This window comes from Panulirus ornatus, chromosome 6, assembly GCF_036320965.1.
Source record: "Panulirus ornatus isolate Po-2019 chromosome 6, ASM3632096v1, whole genome shotgun sequence".
Lineage (NCBI taxonomy): Eukaryota > Metazoa > Arthropoda > Malacostraca > Decapoda > Palinuridae > Panulirus > Panulirus ornatus.
The window spans coordinates 17482293-17506550 of NC_092229.1; the positions used below are offsets into that span (position 1 = coordinate 17482293).

Below are 24258 nucleotides of genomic sequence, written 5' to 3' on the forward strand. Positions count from 1 at the left end.
CTTAATTTCATCCTTTCCTCACGCAGTGTTTATGTACATAATCACAGGCACATATACACACACCCATACAACTTCTCTATTTCAGTCTTTCCTTTCACCCACACTATTCTTGATCCATCCCATCCATGCCCTTACACTCTTGGAGATAGCAGAATTGCACATCCTTCTTCCCTTCTTCCCTTATAATTTTCATTCATTCCTAACCATGCCATTCCTTCTGCACCCTCCCATGACTTGCTTTCATGATTTTCATTTTCACTCGATGCACCTTGCCCAAGGATATGGGTTTTCCCAACACCCAGCACATCCAAGTTATAACAGTTAAACTTCTACACAAGCTTTCTTCTGTCACTCTCACCACTCTTTCCATTTACATTCAGTATCTTCACCTTCAGTCACGTGTCTCTTTACTCCTCAGCATAAGTGGTAGACTCCAGTGCCACATCTTTGCCTTTTGTGCCTCACCCTTGACAGGCCTCTGGCTGAGTGTATCTCCAGTGCTATGTTTCCAGAGGCAACGAGGCTCCCAGATTGTCCAAAAAACTTAAAACCCCAGTACACCTCAAGTGTTTGTATTTAAAAGAGAAACTACCTCTACTGTTGCCCTGATGGAGATGGGCAATGCCTTCCCCTCTAGTTCCACCCCTAAGGATGTAATAACAAGGTTCCCACAAGAAGAATGGGACTTGGATACTTTAGAAAACTCCACAATTCATTCCCTTTGCATTTCAGCTATACCAGATCTCTCATACACCCCTTCATTACTTCCTCATTCCTTCTAGTCATCCCACATTCTCCTCTCAAATAACTCATTTCCACAACCTGGATTCTTGACCTCTGTGATTCATCCCATGTCGATGTTTCAGCTGCATAATCCTCTCTTCACTTGCATACTTTCACCTTTACCCTTCATTATTCTGTTACAGGGACCCAATAAATCATCTACTCTGTACTGCTCTCTCCCTTATGTCTCCTTCCATATCACTAAACTTACCCATCTTCCAATCTTTTTCCCACATATCTTTAACACTGTTGAGCACACTTTCTTCCCTCACTCCATAGGGCTTTACAAGTCTGTACTTTAATTCAGTTTCCTTTCAAACACCATCATTCCTTTTACTTGCATTTACCTTCAGTTGCTTATGCTTACACATGATATAAAACATGCTTGCAACCTAGTACAACTTTTGTTCACTCTCAGCAAACAACACAGTATCATCCATAAACAGGCTTGTCACAAGCCACCATACCTCACCACCACACTCCAGTATCTATACACATTTTCCCTAATTTTGTTTTCATCTCTCTTATCACTCCATCCATATATATGTTCAAAAGCCATGATGACATCACAGCCCTGTCTCATGTATACCAAAACTTTCACTCAACTCTTCATCCGCTCTCACCGCATGTATTTGCTTCTTTATAGAAGGCTTTCACACCACCCAACAGTTATCCCCCTACCCCATATATCCTTAACACATCCCATAAAGTATCCCACTTGACTGTGGTATGCTTTCTCCAGACCTGGAAAGGTTGCATATGGCTTCTAACCTTTTGCTAGATACTCTTCCACAGTCATTCTTGTGGCAAAAATGTGGTTCACACAGACCTTGCCTTTCCTAAAACTCCCATGCTTCTCATTTATTCTGCATTCATTCTCTTACTGTCTATCAGTCAACACAATTGCATACACTTTTCCTGGTATACTTAAGACTTTTTCCCCTATAATCACCCCATACATCCTTAGCACCTTTTTTGATATGAAGGAACAATGATAGCTTTCACCCGATCCTCAAGCACTACCCTCTGCTTCCTTGCTGAATTACATATCCATTGTATCCACTGTATTACACTTTCTCCTCCATACTTCAACATTTCAGCTGTAATCCCATCCATTTCAGGTGCCTTTCCCTTCAACCTCATTATCACCCTTTTTACTTCCCTTCTAGCTATAGGATCCTGCATTTGTAGCCTTTTCCATCCATTCTCTATTTCTATACATGTAACTTAACAACTGCTCCCTCACCCTATCCCTCATTCATTAATTTTTCAAAACAGTCGTTCCATCTTGTTTTCTTGTCATGTTTTTGATTCAGTAACTCCCATTCCTTACTTCTATAAACATTTCCACTCTTCCATCCACCTCTTTTCCTTTTAAGTTCCTTCCAGTCCAATTTTTAATTCTGTTATACTTGATCGCCATTTCCTGCGTCAGCGAAGTAGCACCAATAAACGGACGAAAAACGGCCCAACCACTCATAGACAAATTTTTTTTTTTTTTCTTTTCAAACTATTCGCCATTTCCCGCGTTAGCAAGGTAGCGTTAAGAACAGAGGACTGGGCTTCTGAGGGAATATCCTCACCTGGCCCCCTTCTGTGTTCCTTCTTTTGGAAAATTAAAAAAAAAACAAGAGGGGAGGATTTCCAGCCCCCCGCTCCCTCCCCTTTTAGTCGCCTTCTACAACACGCAGGGAATACATGGGAAGTATTCTTTCTCCCCTATCCCCAGGGATAGGGGAGACTTTTCCTCCCAATAAAGTCGGCTGCGCCTAGTCTCGGGCCAGCACATACCCATATCCGCATCTGGTCTCCAAGGTAAGAAGCCTCTGGACGATAGATTAATGTAGGTAAGGGAAGTCGGCAAGTTAGATCCGTAACTTCGGGAAAAGGATTGGCTCTGAGGATTGAGCCAGTCGGGCCTGTGAAGGAAGCGGGCCTGGGCTCAGGCACAGGACTGGACGAGGTGAAGGAGGTTGTGGTGGTGGTGTTGGACTTACTTTTGGTGTTGTTGATTTTGTGTCCAAGTCCTCTGCATCATCACAGCAAAGTTCCTCTTCTTCTTCCTCCTCACCCGCCACCCATTGTTGGCACATCTCTGTGTTGCCCCTGTACTGTGCTTCTACTACTGCTACTTCTTTTTCTGTGCTGCTGCTGATGCTGTCGTATGACATGCATGCACGCGTGCAGGCAGGGCTGTAGTAGTCGTGGACAAGGTGCAGGCAAGCAAGGCAGTAGTAATGTGTCTGCGTCTTTGGTGTGGTTGCCTAAGGTGAAGGAAGGAAGGAAGGGTGTGGAATTTTGTGATGCATGGCTTGTCACTGATGATACTGATAGTAATAATGATAATCATAGACAAATATGTACACATAAATGCCCATACATGTACATATCAACATATACAAACTTATACACAGACATGTACATATATACACATGTACATATACTTGCTTGCCTTCATCCATTCCTGGTGCTACTCCATTCCACAGGAAACAGTATCGCTACCCCCTGTTTCAGCAAGGTAGCACCAGGAAAACAGACAGAAAGCTTTTAGTGGTTGTCACGTTGCACTACTCTGACCCAGGTAGTTGTCTTTTCTTTCTGCCCCACCCACACATGGATTACTGGCATTCTGTTCACAACGTACATATATAAGACTTTTACTCACACAGCTCATTCTGTAACTCTAGATTTTCCTGCAGTTAGCACTATGTGCTAACCCTGCCATTTGGCAAAATGGTAGGAGCAATAGATTGAAGTAGGTAGGAACATTTAGGCCATAGCATGAGGTAGGAAACATTAGGTAGAAGGTAGGAACAATAGGCAGGAGCATTAGGTAGTAGTATTCAGTAGGAACATTAGGTAGGAGCCTCTGCAATGCTGTGCTAGACTTGCCCTCTCCTAGTGGCCTGCTAGGGTGAGGCACTAAAGGCTAAAGAAGTGGCACTGGGGTTCACTACTTATGAAGACTATTGCCATGGCCACTTCTGAGGAAGTTCCAGTTGGGAACAGGCATCTGAGATATAGATTGGTAATATAGGAAGCGACAATCAGCTATGAAAGAAAAAATGGTTATTTATACAAAATCATAATTTTCTTTGTGTCTGATTCAAAGTTTCTCTTTCAGAATTACGGCATCAAGATATCAGAGCTCATTTTTACTCCACAGACAGGTTGTCATCAACATTATGATTTGTAATGCTTTGCTGCTTAGCCATGTGGACAGTTTATTGTGAAAGATTGAATGGGTGAAATGAAACAAGAGGAAAACTTAAGTTGGAGCACAATGAAGATGATGTCTTTTGGGAATAAAAATCTATTAGTTTATAAGGTTTTGTGTAAGCCACCATCTTTGAGTGTGAAGTTTTCAAATATGTCGTAACTATTAAGAAAGCTTTCATATAATATGAGTGAATGATCTCAGTTAACCAAAATCATGTTCTATCCAGTAATGTTTTTGTGGTCATTATTTTTTCTTTATGAAGTCACTGATAGAAGCTTAATATTTCACTGATGTGCCTTTACTAAGATCATTCATATAACTCTGCAAGATGCTTAATGGATAGGATAGTTAGAGTGGATGTTTTATCTCTGATGAATTGGTGAATGTCAAAATGTATTATTTAGTGAAGTAATTTCCTATCAAAAATGGCTGTAAGCTACCTGCACCTTATCATTAACTTATTTTGAGCCTTGTTGTCCAAACTAGGTATTTTTAAGTCCTTAATCTATACATTTTTTTTATCATAGGATGTACCATTATTATAAAATTCTTACTGTAAGTACCTGCTTTACGAGAATTTTAAGGGTAAATCTAGATATTTTAATTGAAAAGGATATCTGCATTCCAAACTGCCTGAAAAGGAAACTTATGTGGTACTAAGTTACATAAAATATCTCCAAGTTTGTGCAGAAACAGGATAATGTTCCTGATTCACTTTGATCATTGCATGCAGACATTGCATGAGAGATGACATTAATTTTTTCCCTTTGTGTGTAATAATCTTTCATTCATTTCCTGCAGCTTTACCAACTGTAGCCTTTCCTAATGCATTTTCCATCGTGTAAGCCAAGTGGTGGGATTCTAGGAAGGTCTGAACCATTCCCCCAACCCCGCACACACACACACACACATACACTGTGAGGGTTAGTGTTTAGAATACAACTTAGGATTATCAGACATTATGTCGTTCATCAATATCCTAATCTTTTAGCAATCTATTTTTCATCATTGTGTTTTAAGACATCCTTTTGATTATACATATTTTTTTAATCCATTTCATATCGGATAATATTTTGTGTGCAACTTCACTATAAGTGTACCTATATGCTATAAATCATCTCTTAGTAAACAGAAAATGTCATTACAATTTTGGCATATTGAAACCAGAGCGTTTATCCAAACTGGGCCACAGATACCTTTCCATGGTTTCCCCCCAACCACTTCATATGCATTGGTGCAGCCCATTGACAGCACGTTGTACCCTGTAAACTACATCACTCCAATTCGTTATGTATCTCGCATTTCTTGCATGTTAAGGCCCAAAACCTTCAAAGCATCTTTCATTCCATCTTTCCACCTCCTTAGTTCCCCCTTTTCCTATTCCTTCCACCTTATTCTTTCCTCATTCATCCTATCCATATGTTCAGACCATTTCAGCACACTCTTCAGCTTTCCCATACATACTCCTTTTATTAACACATCTCTTTCTTACCCTGTTATTTCTTATTCAGTCATCCATCCTCACACCACATATTGTCTTCAAATATTTCATTGTCCACAAATTCATTTTATCCTTTGCATCCTTTTTATGGGCTCCAAATTGTATACATATGCGATCTGTAATGTACTACCTCTGTAACAAGATTGTCATGCAAACTTCCTTGATATTTGTTTGATCCCATTAACATGAATTGAATTGTTACTTTTTCTTTCTTTCATACTGTTCGCCATTTCCCGCATTAGCGAGGTAGCGTTAAGAACAGAGGACTGGACCTTTGAGGGAATATCCTCACCTGGCCCCCCTTCTCTGTTCCTTCTTTTGGAAAATTGAAAAAAAAATGAGAGGGGAGGATTTCCAGCCACCCGCTCCCTCCCCTTTTAGTCGCCTTCTACAACACACAGGGAATACGTGGGAAGTTTTCTTTCTCCCCTATTTACTTGACATAAATTAATTCCATAAGATCTCATAGCTTACTCATGAATATCTTCAACTTGCATCCAGAATGTAAAAGTGAACACTGTCTTCCATATTATTAATGAGTGCTTCTTTCTTCCTTTGCATTCTAAATAGTGTCATCATGCAGAGTCTGCATTTGTCCTCACAACGTAGTACAAAGAATGCTTCCACTGCTCATGAGCAACAATCACTCCCCTAGCAGCTTCATTTCGAATGTACTTAAGCTTCAGCATTTTATACTAAATCTTTTTCTTTTTTTATGGTTTATCTCTAACCTATCATTAGAAAGTCATAAATCTTACACACAGCCTCTCAGCTACCATACTGTGGTAAACACTTTCACGGCATTTCATCCATAGGCTTTCATAGTGACTCTCACACTACATTTCTTTTTCACTTCTACATTCTATACTCTATGTTTATCCCTACCATAGTGTTCATGTTCTCTATTTCTGTTGCTCTTATTCTTGATTTATCTAGGTAAACAAGGTTCTCACTGCTTTATGAGAGGTGGCACAAATACTCATGTGGCCGTCATGCACACTTTACAGGAATTAATGAACTATGCATGCTATAGGTTACACTGCAAATTAAAGTTCACCTCTGGAGAGGCATAAGTTTGTTTAGTATTCCTGGGAATATGGGAGGGCATTGATTGAGAGGGTAAAGGTAAGTACAGAGCATCAGATTGGGGAAGAGCAGTGTGGCTTCAGGAGTAGTAGGGGATGTGTGGATCAGGAGTTTGCTTTGAAAAATGTATGAGAAATACTGAGAAAAACAGATGGATTTGTATGTAGCATTTATGGATCTGGAGAAAGCATATGATATGATGGATAGAGATGCTTTGTGGAAGGTTTTAAGAGTATGTGGTGTGGGAGGTAAGTTGCTAGAAGCAGCAAAAAGTTTTTACCAAGGATGTAAAACATGTGTATGAGTAGGAAGAGAGGAAAGTGATTGGTTCCCAGTGTGGCAGGGGTGCATGATGTCTCCATGGTTGTTTAATTTGTATATGGATGGGGTTGTTAGGGAGGTTAATGGAAGAGGTTTGGAGAGATGGGCAAGTATGCAGTCTGTTCTGGATGAGAGGGCATGGGAAGTGAGTCAGTTGTTGTTCACTTATGATACAGCACTGGTGGCTGATTCGGGTGAGAAACTGCAGAAGTTGGTGACTGAGTTTGGTAAAGTGTGTGAAAGAAGAAAGTTTAAAGTAAATGTGAATAAGAGCAAGGTTATTAAGTGCAGAAGGGTTGAGGAACTAGTTAACTGGGAGTTAAGTTTGAATGGAGAAAAACTAGAGAAGTGAGATGTTTTAGATATCTTGGCAGCAGATGGAACCATGGAAGGGGAAGGTGAGTCACAGGGTGGGGAAGGGGCAAAGGTTCTGGGAGCATTGAAGAGCGTGTGGAAGGCAAGAATGTTATCTCGGAGAGCAAAAATGGGTATATTTGAAGGAATAGTGGTTCCAACGTTATGTGGTATGGGATATAGACAGGGTTGTGCGGAGGTGAGTGGATGTGTTGGAAATGAGATGTATAAGGACAGTATGTGAATTGAGGTAGTTTGTTTAAGTAAGTATTGAAAGGGTAAGAGAGATGTGTGGTAATAAAAGAAGTGTGGTTGAAAGAGCAGAAGAGGGTGTGTTGAAGTGGTTTGAACACATGGAGAGAATGAGCGAGGAAAAATTGACAAAGGGGATATATGTATCGACCCCGGTATACCACATCATTCCAATTCACTCTATTCCTGTCACGCCTTTCACACTCCTGCATGTTCAGGCTCTGCTCACTCAAAATCTTTTTCACTCCATCTTTCCACCTCCAATTTGGTCTCCCACTTCTTGTTCCCTCCACCTCTGACATATATCCTCTTGGTCAATCTTTCCTCACTCATTCTCTCCATGTGACCAAACCATTTCAAAACACCCTCTTCTGCTCTCTCAACCACACTCTTTTTATTACCACACATCTCTCTTACCCTATTATTACTTACTCGATCAAACCACCTCACACCACATATTGTCCTCAAACATCTCATTTCCAGCACATCCACCCTCCTCCGCACAACTCTATCCATAGCCCACACCTTGCAACCATGTAACATTGTTGGAACCACTATTCCTTCAAACATACCCATTTTTGCTTTCCGAGATAATGTTCTCGACTTCCACACATTCTTTAACACTCCCTGAACTTTCGCCCCCTCCCCCACGATATGATTCAGTTCCTCTTCCATTGTTCCATCCGCTGCCAAATCCACTCCCAGATATCTAAAACACTTCACTTCCTCCAGTTTTTCTCCATTCAAACTTACCACCCAATTGACTTGTCCCTCAACCCTACGGTACCTAATAACCTTGCTCTTATTTACATTTAATCTCAGCTTTCTTCTTACACCCACTTTACCAAACTCAGTCACCAGCTTCTGCAGTTTCTCACATGAATCAGCCACCAGCGCTGTTTCATCAGCGAACAACAACTGACTCACTTTCCAAGCTCTTTCATCCACCACAGACTGCATACTTGTCCCTCTTTCCAAAACTCTTGCATTCACCTCCCTAACAACCCCATCCATAAACAAATTAAACAACCATGGGGACATCACACACCCCTGCCGCAAACCTTACATTCACTGAGAACCAATCACTTTCCTATCTTCCTATACATACACATGCCTTACATCATAGATAAAACTTTTCACTGCTTCTAACAACTTGCCTCCCACACCATATATTCTTAATACGTTCCACAGAGCATCTCTATCAACTGTCATATGCCTTCTCCAGATCCATAAATGCCACATACAAATCCATTTGCTTTTCTAAGTATTTCTCACATACATTCTTCAAAGCAAACACCTGATCCACATATCCTCTACCACTTCTGAAACCACACTGCTCTTCCCCAATCTGATGCACTGTACATGCCTTCACCCTCTCAATCAATACCCTCCCATATAATTTCCCAGGAATACTCAGAAACTTATACCTCGGTAATTTGAGCACTCACTTTTATCCCATTTGCCTTTGTACAATGGCACTATGCAAGCATTTCACCAATCCTCAGGCACCTCACCATGAGTCATACATACATTAGATAACCTTACCAACCAGTCAACAATACAGTCACCCCCCTTTTTAATAAATTCCACTGCAATACCATCCAAACCTGCTGCCTTGCCGGCTTTCATCTTCTGCAAAGCTTTTACTACCCCTTCTCTGTTTACCAAATAATTTTCCCCAACCCTCTTACTTTGCACACCACCTTGACCAAAACACCCTATATCTGCCACTCTATCATCAAACACATTCAACAAACCTTCAAAATACTCACTCCATTTCCTTCTCACATCACCACTACTTGTTATCACCTCCCTATTAGCCCCCTTCACTGAAGTTCCCATTTGTTCCCTTGTCTTACGCATTTTATTTACCTCCTTCCAAAATATCTTTTTATTCTCCCTAAAATTTAATGATACTCTCTCACCCCAACTCTCATTTGCCTTCTTTTTCACCTCTTGCACCTTTCTCTTGACATCCTGCCTCTTTCTTTTATACATCTCCCACTCATTTGCATTATTTCCCTGCAAAAATCATCCAAATGCCTTTCTCTTCTCTTTCACTAATAATCTTACTTCTTCATCACACCACTCTACCCTTTCTAATCTGCCCACCTCCCACGCTTCTCATGCCACAGGCATTTTTGCGCAAGCCATCACTGCTTCCCTAAATACATCCCATTCCTCCCCCCCTCCCCTTAAGTCCTTTGTTTCACCTTTTTCCTTTCTGTACTCAGGCTCTCCTGGTACTTCCTCACACAAGTCTCCTTCCCAAGCTCACTTACTCTACTCACTTTTTTCACTCCAACATTCTCTCTTCTTTTCTGAAAACCTCTACAAATCTTCACTTTCACCTCCACAAGATATTGATCAGACATCCCTCCAGTTGCACCTCTCAGCACATTAACATCCAAAAGTCTCTCTTTCGCAAGCCTATCAATTAAAACGTAATCCAATAATGCTCTCTGGCCATCTCTCCTACTTACATATGTATACTTATGTATATCTCTCTTTTTAAACCAGGTATTCCTAATCACCAGTCCTTTTTCAGCACATAAATCTACAAGCTCTTCACCATTTCCATTTACAACACTAAACACCCCATGTACACCAATTATTCCCTCAACTGCCACATTACTCACCTTTGCATTCAAATCACCCATCACTATAACCCGGTCTCATGCATCAAAACTACTAACACACTCAGCTGCTCCCAAAACACCTGCCTCTCATGATCTTTCTTCTCATATACACCAATAATCAATAACCCATCTCTCTCCATCCACTTTCAGTTTTACCCATATCAATCTAGAGTTTACTTTCTTACACTCTATCACATACTCCCACCACTCCTGTTTCAGGAGTAATGCTACTCCTTCCCTTGCTCTTGTCCTCTCACTAACCCCTGACTTTACTCCCAAGACATTCCCAAACCACTCTTCCCCTTTACCCTTGAGCTTCGTTTCACTCGGAGCCTAAACATCCAGGTCCCTTTCCTCAAACATACTACCTGTCTCTCTTTTTTTCTCATCTTGGTTACATCCGCACACATTTAGACACCCCAATCTGAGCCTTTGATGAGGATGAGCACTCCTCGCATGGGTCTTTCTTCTGTTTCCTCTTTTAGAAAGTTAGAATACAAGGAGGGGAGGGTTTCCTGCCCCTGCTCCCGTCCACTTTAGTCGCCTTCTACGACATGTGAGGAATGCGTGGGAAGTATTCTTTCTCCCCTATCCCCGGGATAATGAAATATTTTTTTTTTTTTTTTTTGCTTTGTCGCTGTCTCCCGTGTTTGCGAGGTAGCGCAAGGAAACAGACGAAAGAAATGGCCCAACCCACCCCCATACACATGTATATACATACGTCCACACACGCAAATATACATACCTACACAGCTTTCCATGGTTTACCCCAGACGCTTCACATGCCCTGATTCAATCCACTGACAGCACGTCAACCCCGGTATACCACGTCGCTCCAATTCACTCTATTCCTTGCCCTCCTTTCACCCTCCTGCATGTTCAGGCCCCGATCACACAAAATCTTTTTCACTCCATCTTTCCACCTCCAATTTGGTCTCCCACTTCTCCTCGTTCCCTCCACCTCCGACACATATATCCTCTTGGTCAATCTTTCCTCACTCATTCTCTCCATGTGCCCAAACCATTTCAAAACACCCTCTTCTGCTCTCTCAACCACGCTCTTTTTATTTCCACACATCTCTCTTACCCTTACGTTACTTACTCGATCAAACCACCTCATACCACACATTGTCCTCAAACATCTCATTTCCAGCACATCCATCCTCCTGCGCACAACTCTATCCATAGCCCACGCCTCGCAACCATACAACATTGTTGGAACCACTATTCCTTCAAACATACCCATTTTTGCTTTCCGAGATAATGTTCTCGACTTCCACATATTCTTCAAGGCTCCCAGGATTTTCGCCCCCTCCCCCACCCTATGATCCACTTCCGCTTCCATGGTTCCATCCGCTGCCAGATCCACTCCCTGATATCTAAAACACTTTACTTCCTCCAGTTTTTCTCCATTCAAACTTACCTCCCAATTGACTTGACCCTCAACCCCACTGTACCTAATAACCTTGCTCTTATTCACATTTACTCTTAACTTTCTTCTTTCACACACTTTACCAAACTCAGTCACCAGCTTCTGCAGTTTCTCACATGAATCAGCCACCAGCGCTGTATCATCAGCGAACAACAACTGACTCACTTCCCAAGCTCTCTCATCCCCAACAGACTTCATACTTGCCCCTCTTTCCAAAACTCTTGCATTCACCTCCCTAACAACCCCATCCATAAACAAATTAAACAACCATGGAGACATCACACACCCCTGCCGCAAACCTACATTCACTGAGAACCAATCACTTTCCTCTCTTCCTACACGTACACATGCCTTACATCCTCGATAAAAACTTTTCACTGCTTCTAACAACTTGCCTCCCACACCATATATTCTTAATACCTTCCACAGAGCATCTCTATCAACTCTATCATATGCCTTCTCCAGATCCATAAATGCTACATACAAATCCATTTGCTTTTCTAAGTATTTCTCACATACGTTCTTCAGAGCAAACACCTGATCCACACATCCTCTACCACTTCTGAAACCACACTGCTCTTCCCCAATCTGATGCTCTGTACATGCCTTCACCCTCTCAATCAATACCCTCCCATATAATTTACCAGGAATACTCAACAAACTTATACCTCTGAAATTTGAGCACTCACTCTTATCCCCTTTGCCTTTGTACAATGGCACTATGAAATGTTATACCTCCTCTTATTTTGTTTTATTTCTGGTTGAGGAAATATTTGAAAATGAAGAAATGACAGGAAACTAGAGGGGTGTGTGCCAAATTCTCTGCCAACACTGCAACTTTCTCCCCATTATTTTGAGGTCTGTGGCTATTTATTTCACACTGACTTACTCCAATGTGATGATAATATGAAACCTTTCATTATAGAATTGAAAATTATTTGAAAGCGAATCGGTACTAATGCCCAGAGATGATATTTGCTTAGGATCTCTCTCTCCCTCTGTGTTTTGTGAATGGCATGTATTGCATGGACTCAGATTTAGCTTGGAAAATAACCTAATTTATTTCTGTAGTAGCATAATGTAACAGACTTGACAGGTGTCGTGAATAGGTCAGGTACAGCCTTTACAGAGCAGGTGGATGAATCAGTGTTTAACAATTGTCAGATTTTCAAGTCTTAAGCAGCAGTAATTAAGTGTGAAAATCATAAAATATCAAGAAATGTTTTTGATATATCCTAATTAATGCAATTCCTTAAGCCATCTAAGTAAGTAAACCAACAGATGGCAATAAAAAGTAGGCTAGTCTATTAAAGCAGCCCAACTGGTGCCGGGTTGCTGCTCTCTGGCCATAGATGTTCCCGCAGCTGCCAGTCATTTTTGTCTAGTAACCAAAGTGACTTCGTACTCCATACATACCTGTTTGTGTCCATCAATACCAGCTAAGCTTCTGTCCACCCATGTATCAGATCTGAGTGAACATGGTATAGTAGTTCATATCAATCCAAATCAGATTCTGGCCTAGTTTCCAAAGTGACTCCGTACTCCATACATAACGGTTTGTGTCCATCAATACCAGCTAAGCTTTGTGTCCACCCAGGTATCAGATATGAGTGAACATGGTATAGTAGTTCATATCAATCCAAATCAGATTCTAGCCTAGTTTCCACATAGGCTGTTAAAGCAGCCCGACTGGTGGCGGGTCGCTGCTCTCTGGCCATAGATGTTCCCGCAGCACCCAGTCATTGTTGTCTGGTAACCAAAGTGACTCTGTACTCCATACATACCTGTTTGTGTCCATCAATACCAGCTAAGCTTCTGTCCACCTCGGTATCACACCTGAGTGAACATGGTATAGTAAGTAGTTCATATCAATCCAAACCAGATTCTAGCCTAGTTTCCAAAGTGACTCCATACTCCATACATACCTGTTTGTGTTCATCAATACCAGCTAAGCTTTGTGTCCACCCAGGTATCAGATCTGAGCAAACATGTTATAGTAATTCATATCAGTCCAAACCAGATTCTAGCCTAGTTTCCTAGTCATTCATATGTTTTCTGATCTAACCTAGTTTCCTAGTCATTCATATGTTTTCTGATCATCTTTTCCGCTGTTTTACAGACTGCATGTATCAGGGAAACTGATGTAATGCAGTGCAATTTCTCAAACTTGGTTAACTTTTAAACATTGATCATTATCATATAATGTTTGGGAACTGTGACCAACATATGATTTAAATTTTTCCCACCTCTTTAAATATCTAGATGATAGATTGCTTTTCATACTGTTAGTAGTAGCCTACAGAAGCCTCTTTCATGTCCAGGCAAGTGTGTGAAAAATTCTGCTCTTGTTAACTGCACAATCATCACTGTAACTGCATGTCCAGTCATCACTATGTGCATGTCTAACCAGTGTCTCAAGGCAGATGAGCAGTGGTGCTATGAAAAAGTCCTAGACTGTTGGCTGAACTAAATTATAAGAAGGAACACAAAAAATTATACTTACCAGCTGTGAGAAGAGTGAAGAAAATGACAATGAAAACTGAAGAAATAATTTTACTGAAGCAATTTCAGCAAAGTAAGGAGGAAGAGGGCTTGTAAAGGACCTCCACCTGTGTCCCTCCCACCCTTTTGCTCAACCTTTGTCTTTTCCTGTTGGAGAAATTACATAACTGCACATAATTTTCTCCTTTTGTAATGCTAAGATGGAGAACTCTGATAACCGATAATAGTAATGAGCCAGAATATTTCCTAGCATATCTTGACTAAATTATCATTTATATAGTGCACAGTGTATCATTTAATAAGTGTAATGTAATATTTCTACATATAGCCATGTTATTAACCACCAACATTATGTCCATGTGAGAAATAAGAGTAGAATATAATATAAATCAGAACCTTCATGTTCTTCTCTTGTACCTCAAGGTAAGGGTAGCTTGCCTAGACATGCCAGCCACATTTATTCCCACTCATTTTCAGTGTCTATAGTATAATACTTCTAAATATTTTCATGTTATTCACCAGTAATGCTGTGTCTTCGGAAAACAATAGGAGTAAAGTATGAAACAAGTTCAAGAGATAGAAAAAAACAAGACCTGCATGTCTTTCCCTTTTATCTCAAGCTGTCAGACATGTCAGCCATGCATCTAACTCTCTTATTCAGCACTCCAGCTTGCCATTAGTTTTTGTGCATTTTCTTGTACTTTTATATGTCAGTCATGTATCAATTTGTGAAAGGAAAAATTTTTGCATTGAGGGATGGGGTTTCTAATCCTACTCTGCAGTTTACGGGTTAAAAACATGCATGACATTTGCCTTCTTCAACTTCACTACTACTAACTGCATTCACCATTAATAATATATTCATTTTATTAATTTATTAATACTTTGTCACTGTCTCCCACGTTTAAAAGTTAGCACAAGGAAACAGACGAAAGAATGGCCCAACCCACCGGCATACACATGTATATACATACACACCCATATACGCACATGTACATGCCTATACATTTCAACATATACATACATATACATACACTGACATATACATATATACACATGTACATATTCAACTATTAATAATATGACAAACAATATTTTGAGCAGCTTATCATGGATATCTGCAAATTCCTTGAGCACATATAGACTATCTTCACAGCTATCTTCAGGGCCACAATCCTCTTCTATACAGAGTGCATTACAGTAATTTGACAGCTTAGTACTGTAATTTCTATCAGTTTCAATGTTTTATCATCTGGTTGCTTTTTAAGCAACACATAAGAAATTACAAAAGAAATAATCTCATTGCATAAAATGACTGAGGACATGATTAATGCAGGCAGCATACATTAATTTAAAAAGTTGTAAGACGATAGACAATATTCTAGAGATGAGCCCATAAGAGTGTAAAACTCCCTCTCAGTTCTGTAAAAAGAGGTAATTACAGCACATTCATTGAGTTTTCCAGGTAGGAGAATAATCAGCTTTTATCTCAATTCAAATGATCCTTGATGATGACAATCTGTCTTTGGAGAGTGATTTTTATAAACATTGATTCTTCTAGCATTGAAAGTTGACCAAGATGAAGCAGGAAAGGGCATTTCAGGTACATATGGGGGCAATAGTGCCAGAACCTGCTAAATTTTGACAACCTGGTAATTTTACAAACTTTGTGATTTTACTGTTTTGAAAAATTATTTCTGAATCACATCAATTACATCTGCAAAACATTTCTTTTTGTAAAATAACGATAATCAGAGTATGATTTTTTGGTGTAAGTTGAATAAACAAAAGGTACAGTAGCAACTTACTTGATACTAAGGCCTTACTCCTGCTTTTTTCTTTTTTTTTTGTAAAGTGTTAGTGCAACTACAAAAACTTTTACACAATATCAGAAAGATAGCAGTGCTGAAAAGAATTTTTCTCATTTCAATTTTAATATCATTAAGTACAGTATAAGCTTCAGGAATGGGATGTATTTAGGGAAGCAGTGATGGCTTGCACAAAAGATGCTTTTGCCATGAGAAGCGTTGGAGGTGGGCAGATTAGAAAGGGTAGTGAGTGGAGGGATGAAGAAATAAGATTATTAGTGAAAGTGAAGAGAGAGGCATTTGGACGATTTTTGCAGGGAAATAATGCAAATGACTGGGAGATGTATAAAAGAAAGAGGAAGGAGGTCAAGAGAAAGGTGCAAGAGGTGAAAAAGAGGGCAAATGAGAGTTATGGTGAGAGAGTATCATTGAATTTTAGAGAGGATAAAAACATGTTTTGGAAGGAGGTAAATAAAGTGCATAAGACAAAGGAACAGATGGGAACATCAGTGAAGGGGGCTAATGGGGAGGTGATAACAAGTAGTGGTGATGTGAGGAGATGGAGTGAGTATTTTGAAGGTTTGTTGAATGTGTTTGATGATAGAGTGGCAGATATAGGGTGTTTTGGTTGAGGTGGTGTGCAAACTAAGAGGGTTAGGGAGAATGATTTGGTAAACAGAGAAGAGGTAGTAAAACCTTTGCGGAAGATGAAAGCCGGCAAGGCAGCGGGTTTGGATGATACGGCAGTGGAATTTATTAAAAAAGGGGGTGACTGTGTTGTTGACTGGTTGGTAAGGTTATTTAATGTATGTATGACTCATGGTGAGGTGCCTGAGGATTGGCTCCCTTTCCACATCTAGGCCCTGCAAAACTTTTCATGGTTTACCCCAGACGCTTCACATGCCCTGGTTCAATCCATTGACAGCACGTCAACCCCGGTAGACCACATCGTTCCAGTTCACTCTATTCCTTGCACGCCTTTCACCCTCCTGCATGTTCAGGCCCTGATCACTCAAAATCCACCCTCCTCCGCACAACTCTATCAATAGCCTACGCCTCGCAACCATATAACATAGTTGGAACCACTATTCCTTTTTGCTTTCCAAGATAACTTTCTCGACTTCCACACATTTTTCAATGCTCCCAAAACTTTCGCCCCCTCCCCCACCCTATGATTCACTCCGCTTCCATGGTTCCATCTGCTGCCAAATCCACTCCCAGATATCTAAAACACTTCACTTTCTCTAGTTTTTCTCCATTCAAACTTACCTCCCAACTGACTTGTCCCTCGACCCTACTATACCTAATAACCTTGCTCTTATTAACATTTACTCTCAGCTTTCTTCTTTCCCACACTTTACTAAACTCAGTCACCAGCTTCTCCAGTTTCTCACCCGAATCAGCCACAGCGCTGTATCAGCAAACAACAACTGACTCACTTCCCAAGCTCTCTCATCCACAGCAGACTGCATACTTGCCCCTCTTTCCAAAACTCTTGCATTCACCTCCCTAACAACCCCATCCATAAACAAATTAAACAACAATGGAGACATCACACACCCCTGCCGCAAACCAACATTCACTGTGAACCAATCACTTTCCTCTCTTCCTACATGTGCACATGCCTTACATCCTTGATAAAAACTATTCACAGCTTCCAACAACATGCCTCCCACACCATATATTCTTAATACCTTCCACAGAGCATCTCTATCAACTCTTATCATATGCCTTCTCCAGATCCATAAATGCTACATACAAATCCTTTTGCTTTTTTAAGTATTTCTTACATACATTTTTCAAAGCAAACACCTGATCCACACATCCTCTACCACTTCTGAAACCACACTGCTCTTCCCCAATCTGATGCTCTGTACATGTCTTCACCCTTTCAATCAATACCCTCCCATATAATTTCCCCGGAATACTCAACAGACTTATACCTCTGTAATTTGAGCACTCACTCTTATCCCCTTTGCATGTGTACAATGGCACTATGCAAGCATTCCGCCAGTCCTCAAGCACCTCACCATGAGTCATACATACATTAAATAACCTTACCAACCAGTCAACAATACGTTCACCCCTTTTAATAAATTCCACTGCAATACCATCCAAACCCACTGCCATGCCAGCTTTCATCTTCTGCAAAGCTTTTACTACCTCTTCCTTGTTTACCAAATCATTCTCCCTAACCCTCTCACTTTGCACACCACCTCAACCAAAACACCCTATATCTGCCACTCTACCATCAAACACATTCAACAAACCTTCAAAATACTCACTCCATCTCCTTCTCACATCACCACTACTTGTTATCACCTCCCCATTAGCCCCCTTCACTGAAGTTCCCATTTGTTCCCTTGTCTTATGCACTTTATTTACCTCCTTCCAAAACATCTTTTAATTCTCCCTAAAATTTAATGATACTCTCTCACCCCAACTCTCATTTGCCCTCTTTTTCACCTCTTGCACCTTTCTCTTGACATCCTGCCTTTTTCTTTTATACATCTCCCAGTCATTCGAATTATGTACATGTGTATATATGTATATGTCTGTGTGTGTATATATATGTATATGTTGAGATACATAGGTATGTATATGTGCGTGTGTGGACATGTATGTATAGACATGTGTATGTGGGTGGGTTGGGCCTTTCTTTCGTCTGTTTCCTTGCGCTACCTTGCTAACGCGGGAGACAGCGACAAAGTATAATAATAAAAATTTTTTCAATACAACTTGAAAAGCTTGAGATTTACAGCGCTGAGAAGGAAACCTATCTGCAATGGTAAGGGGATTAACCAAGCAAATCTTAAGACATGTACATTATTATGTAATGCCAGGCCTTATAATTGGTCATGCTCTGGCCCAAAGAGAAGGCAGGGAAACTGAGGTAAAACCTCCAGTGCCCCAGGAATTTGAGGGCTCTAGATGAGGAGAGAGAATATTCAAAAATGTTAATCAATTAGTTGATAAAATAACAAAATACAATTAGTAAATTAATTGTATAGAGATTATCATTCATTGCAGTTTTTCCCTCACAAGGGCCCCCAACCCCCTCATCAGGATGGCCTGAGAGAACCATAATATGCCAACCCTTTCCCAGGGCCTTCTTCAGTTCTAAAGAACCCTGGCCATGCTACCACTAATTCTATGCATATTATGTACACAGCAACTCATTGCAACATCCTCCACTCTCATTTTTCTCCACAATTTTGAGAAAGAATTTCTCTCATATATTCAAAATCAGTCTATTCATGGTCTCCTTATGTGTTCACACCTGAAGTTGGCAGTCACTACAATCTAAATCCAGGATAATCTTGTCTATTTACACAAGAGATTTTCATGGTGGGATGCTTTTATGACTGCACAACCTCTTCCTGCCATGTATATGCCATGGCTACTGATGTAAATGGCAGGCTTCGAGATTTTCATATTAGTTTATTAGAATTGCAGGTGACATATAGATTCTATGTGTGTCCCTAGAAACCATGGATTTAAATGTTACACTCACACACACACACACACACACACACACACACACACACATATATATATAGATATCTTCTTTCTTTCAAACTATTCGCCATTTCCCGCATTAGCGATATAGCGATATATATATATATATATATATATATATATATATATATATTTTTTTTTTTTTTTATACTTTGTTGCTGTCTCCCGCGTTTGCGAGGTAGCGCAAGGAAACAGACGAAAGAAATGGCCCAACCCCCCCCCCCCATACACATGTATATACATACGCCCACACACGCAAATATACATACCTACACAGCTTTCCATGGTTTACCCCAGACGCTTCACATGCCTTGATTCAATCCACTGACAGCACGTCAACCCCGGTATACCACATCGCTCCAATTCACTCTATTCCTTGCCCTCCTTTCACCCTCCTGCATGTTCAGGCCCCGATCACACAAAATCTTTTTCACTCCATCTTTCCACCTCCAATTTGGTCTCCCTCTTCTCCTCGTTCCCTCCACCTCTGACACATACATCCTCTTGGTCAATCTTTCCTCACTCATTCTCTCCATATATATATATATATATATATATATATATATATATATATATATATATATATATATGTATATATATATATATGTATATGCTTTGAAGAATGTATGTGAGAAATACTTAGAAAAGCAAATGGCTTTGTATGTAGCATTTATGGATCTGGAGAAGGCATATGATAGAGTTGATAGAAATGCTCTGTTGAAGGTATTAAGAATATATGGTGTGGGAGGCAAGTTGTTAGAAGCAGTGAAAAGTTTTTATCGAGGATGTAAGGCATGTGTACGTGTAGGAAGAGAGGAAAGTGATTGGTTCTCAGTGAATGTAGGTTTGCGGCAGGGGTGTGTGATGTCTTCATGGTTGTTTAATTTGTTTATGGGTGGGGTTGTTAGGGAGGTGAATGCAAGAGTTTTGGAAAGAGGGGCAAGTATGAAGTCTGTTGGGGATGAGAGAGCTTGGGAAGTGAGTCTGTTGTTGTTCGCTGATGATACAGCGCTGGTGGCTGATTCATGTGAGAAACTGCAGAAGCTAGTGACTGAGTTTGGTAAAGTGTGTGAAAGAAGAAAGTTAAGAGTAAATGTGAATAAGAGCAAGGTTATTAGGTACAGTAGGGTTGAGGGTCAAGTCAATTGGGAGGTAAGTTTGAATGGAGAAAAACTGGAGGAAGTAAATTGTTTTAGATATCTGGGAGTGGATCTGGCAGCGGATGGAACCATGGAAGCGGAAGTGGATCATAGGGTGGGGGAGGGGGCGAAAATTCTGGGAGCCTTGAAGAATGTGTGGAAGTCGAGAACATTATCTCGGAAAGCAAAAATGGGTATGTTTGAAGGAATAGTGGTTTCAACAATGTTGTATGGGTGCGAGGCATGGGCTATGAATAGAGTTGTGCGCAGGAGGACGGATGTGCTGGAAATGAGATGTTTGAGGACAATGTGTGGTGTGAGGTGGTTTGATCGAGTAAGTAACGTAAGGGTAAGAGAGATGTGTGGAAATAAAAAGAGCGTGGTTGAGAGAGCAGAAGAGGGTGTTTTGAAATGGTTTGGGCACATGGAGAGAATGAGTGAGGAAAGATTGACCAAAAGGATATATGTGTCGGAGGTGGAGGGAACGAGGAGAAGTGGGAGACCAAATTGGAGGTGGAAAGATGGAGTGAAAAAGATTTTGTGTGATCGGGGCCTGAACATGCAGGAGGGTGAAAGGAGGGCAAGGAATAGAGTGAATTGGATCGATGTGGTATACCAGGGTTGACGTGCTGTCAGTAGATTGAATCAGGGCATGTGAAGCATCTGGGGTTAACCATGGAAAGTTGTGTGGGGCCTGGATGTGGAAAGGGAGCTGTGGTTTCGGGCATTATTGCATGACAGCTAGAGACTGAGTATGAACGAATGGGGCCTTTGTTGTCTTTTCCTATTGCTACCTTGCACACATGAGGGGGGAGGGGGATGTTATTCCATGTGTGGCGAGGTAGCGATGGGAATGAATAAAGGCAGACAGTGTGAATTGTGTGCATGGGTATATATGTATGTGTCTGTGTGTGTGTATATATATGTGTACATTGAGGTGTATAGGTATGTATATTTGCGTGTGTGGACGTGTATGTGTATACATTGTGGATGGGGGTGGGTTGGGCCATTTCTTTCGTCTGTTTCCTTGCGCTACCTCGCAAACGTGGGAGACAGCGACAAAGCACAAAAAAAAATATATATTTTTTGTTTTTCATACATATTCGCTGATACAGGAAATGGCAAATATATCTCCTGAAGTGAGAAGGAGATGGAGTGAGTATTTTGAAGGTCTGTTGAATGTGTCTGATGATAGAGTGGCAGATATAGGGTTTTTTGGTCGGGGTGGTGTGTGAAGTGAGAGGGTCAGGGATAATGGTTTGGTAAACAGAGAAGAGGTAGTGAAAGCTTTGTTGAAGATGAAAGCCGACAACGTAGCGGGTTTGGATGTTATTGCAGTGGAATTTGTTAAAAAATGGGGTGACTGTGTTGCTGATTGATTGGTAAGGATATTCAATGTATGTATGAATCATGGTGAAGTGCCTGAGAATTGGCAGAATGCATGCACAGTGCCATTGTACAAAGGCAAAGGGGTTAAAGTTGAGTGTTCAAATTACAGAGGCATAAGTTTGTTGAGTTTTCCTGGAAAATTATATGGGAGGGTATTGATTGAGACAGTAAAGGCATGTACAGAGCATCAGATTGGAGAAGAGCAGTGTGGTTTCAGAAGTGGTATGTAAGAAATACTCAAAAAAACAGATGGGTTTGTACGTAGCATTCATGGATCTGGAGAATGCATATGATATGGTTGATAGAGATGCTTTGTGGAAGGTTTTAAGAGTATATGGTGTAGGAGGTAAATTGCTAGAGGTGGTGACAAGTTTTTACCAAGGATGTAAGGCATGTGTACGAGTAGGAAGAGAGAAAAGTGATTGGTTCCCGGTGAATGTTGGTTTGCGGCAGGGGTGCGTGATGTCTCCATGGTTGTTTAATTTGCTTATGGACGGAGTGGTCAGGGAGGTAAAGGCTAGAGTTTTGAATAGAGGGGCAAGTATGCAATCTGTTGTGGATGAGAGGGCTTGAGAAGTGAGTCAGTTGTTGTTCGCTGATGATACAGCACTGGTGGCTGATTTGTGCGAGTAACTGCAGAAGATGGTGACTGAATTTGGTAAAGTGTATGAAAGAAGAAAGTTGAGAGTAAATGTGAATAAGAGCAAGGTTATTAGGTTCAGTAGGTTTGAGGGACAAGTTAATTGGGAGGTAAGTTTAAATGACGAAAAACTGGAGAAAGTGAAGTGTTTTAGATGTTTAGGAGTGGACTTAGCAGCGGATGTTACCATTGAAGCGGAAGTGAGTCACAGGGTGGCAAAGGGGGCAAAGCTTCTGGGAGCATTGAAGAACATGTCGAAGGCGAGAACATTATCTTGGAGAGCAAAAATGGGTATGTTTGAAGGAATAGCAGTTACAACAAATTTATATGGTTGTGCGGGGGAAGGTAGATGTGTTAGAAAAGAAATGCGTATGGACAATATGTGGTGTGAGGTTGTTTGATCGAGTAAGTAATGAAAGGGTAAGAGAGATGTATGGTAATAAAAAGAGCATGGTTGATAGAGCAGAAGGTGTATTGAAATGGTTTGGACTCATGGAGAGAATGAGTGAGGAAAGATTGACAAAGAGGATATATGTGTCAGAGGTGGAGGGAAGGAGGAGTTGCAGGAGACCAAATTGTACATATTCATACTTGCTGCCTTCATCCATTCCCATCACCACCCTGCCACACATGAAAATAGCATCTGTTCAGGCACCAATGGCTCAAAATCTTTTTCATTCCACCTTCAAAACACCCTATATCTGCCACTCTATCATCACACACATTCAACAGACCTTCAAAATACTCACTCCATCTCCTTCTCACTTCAGGAGATATATTTGCCATTTCCTGTATCAGCAAATATGTATGAAAAACAAAAAATATATATATATATATATATATATATGTGTGTGTGTGTGTGATTGTAACATATAAAACCCATGGTTTCTAGGGACACACATAGAATCTATATGTCACCTGCAATTCTAATAAACTAATATGAAAATCTCGAAGCCTGCCATTTACATCAGTAGCCATGGCATATACATGGCAGGAAGAGGTTGTGCAGTCATAAAAGCATCCCACCATGAAAATCTCTTGTGTAAATAGACAAGATTATCCTGGATGTAGATTGTAGTGACTGCCAACTTCTGGTGTGAACACATAAAGAGACCATGAATAGACTGATTTTGAATATATGAGAGAAACTCTTTCTCAAAATTGTGGAGAAAAATGAGAGTGGAGGATGTTGCAATGAGTTGCTGTGTACATAATATGCATAGAATTAGTGGTAGCATGGACAGGGTTCTTTAGAACTGAAGAAGGCCCTGGGAAAGGGTTGGCATATTATGGTTCTCTCAGGCCATCTTGATGAGGGGGTTGGGGGCCCTTGTGAGGGAAAAACTGCAACAAATGATGATCTCTATACAATTAGTTTACGAATTGTATTTTCTGTTATTTTATCAAGTAATTGACTAACATTTTTGAATATTGTCTCTCCTCATCCAGAGCCCTCAAATTCCTGGGGCACTGGAGATTTTACCTCAGTTTCCCTGCCTTCTCTTTGGGCCAGAGCATGGCCAATTATAAGGCCTGGCATTGCATTATAGTGTAGATGTCTTAAGATTTGCTTGGTTAATCCCCTTACCATTGCAGATAGGTTCCCTTTTCAGCACTGTAAATCTCAAGCTTTTCAAGTTGTATTGAAAAAATTTTTATTATTATACTTTGTC

The 24258-nt window shown here is 40.6% G+C and overlaps 1 protein-coding gene across 3 annotated transcripts in view; it reads left to right on the forward strand.

Annotated features, from left to right (window-relative positions):
• LOC139749106 (crustacyanin-A2 subunit-like) overlaps positions 1 to 24258 on the forward strand; it is a 97774-nt gene that overhangs the window by 58841 nt on the left and 14675 nt on the right. For 2 of the 3 annotated variants that reach the window (XM_071662671.1, XM_071662670.1), the window contains exon 5: positions 3908 to 5663. The exons of the other annotated variant lie outside the window; for it this stretch is intronic. In XM_071662671.1, the coding sequence (XP_071518772.1) occupies positions 3908 to 3979 (72 nt within the window). In that variant the 3' untranslated portion in view covers positions 3980 to 5663. Of the gene's footprint in view, positions 1 to 3907; positions 5664 to 24258 lie in introns of those variants that run through there. 3 annotated transcript variants of the gene reach the window in all.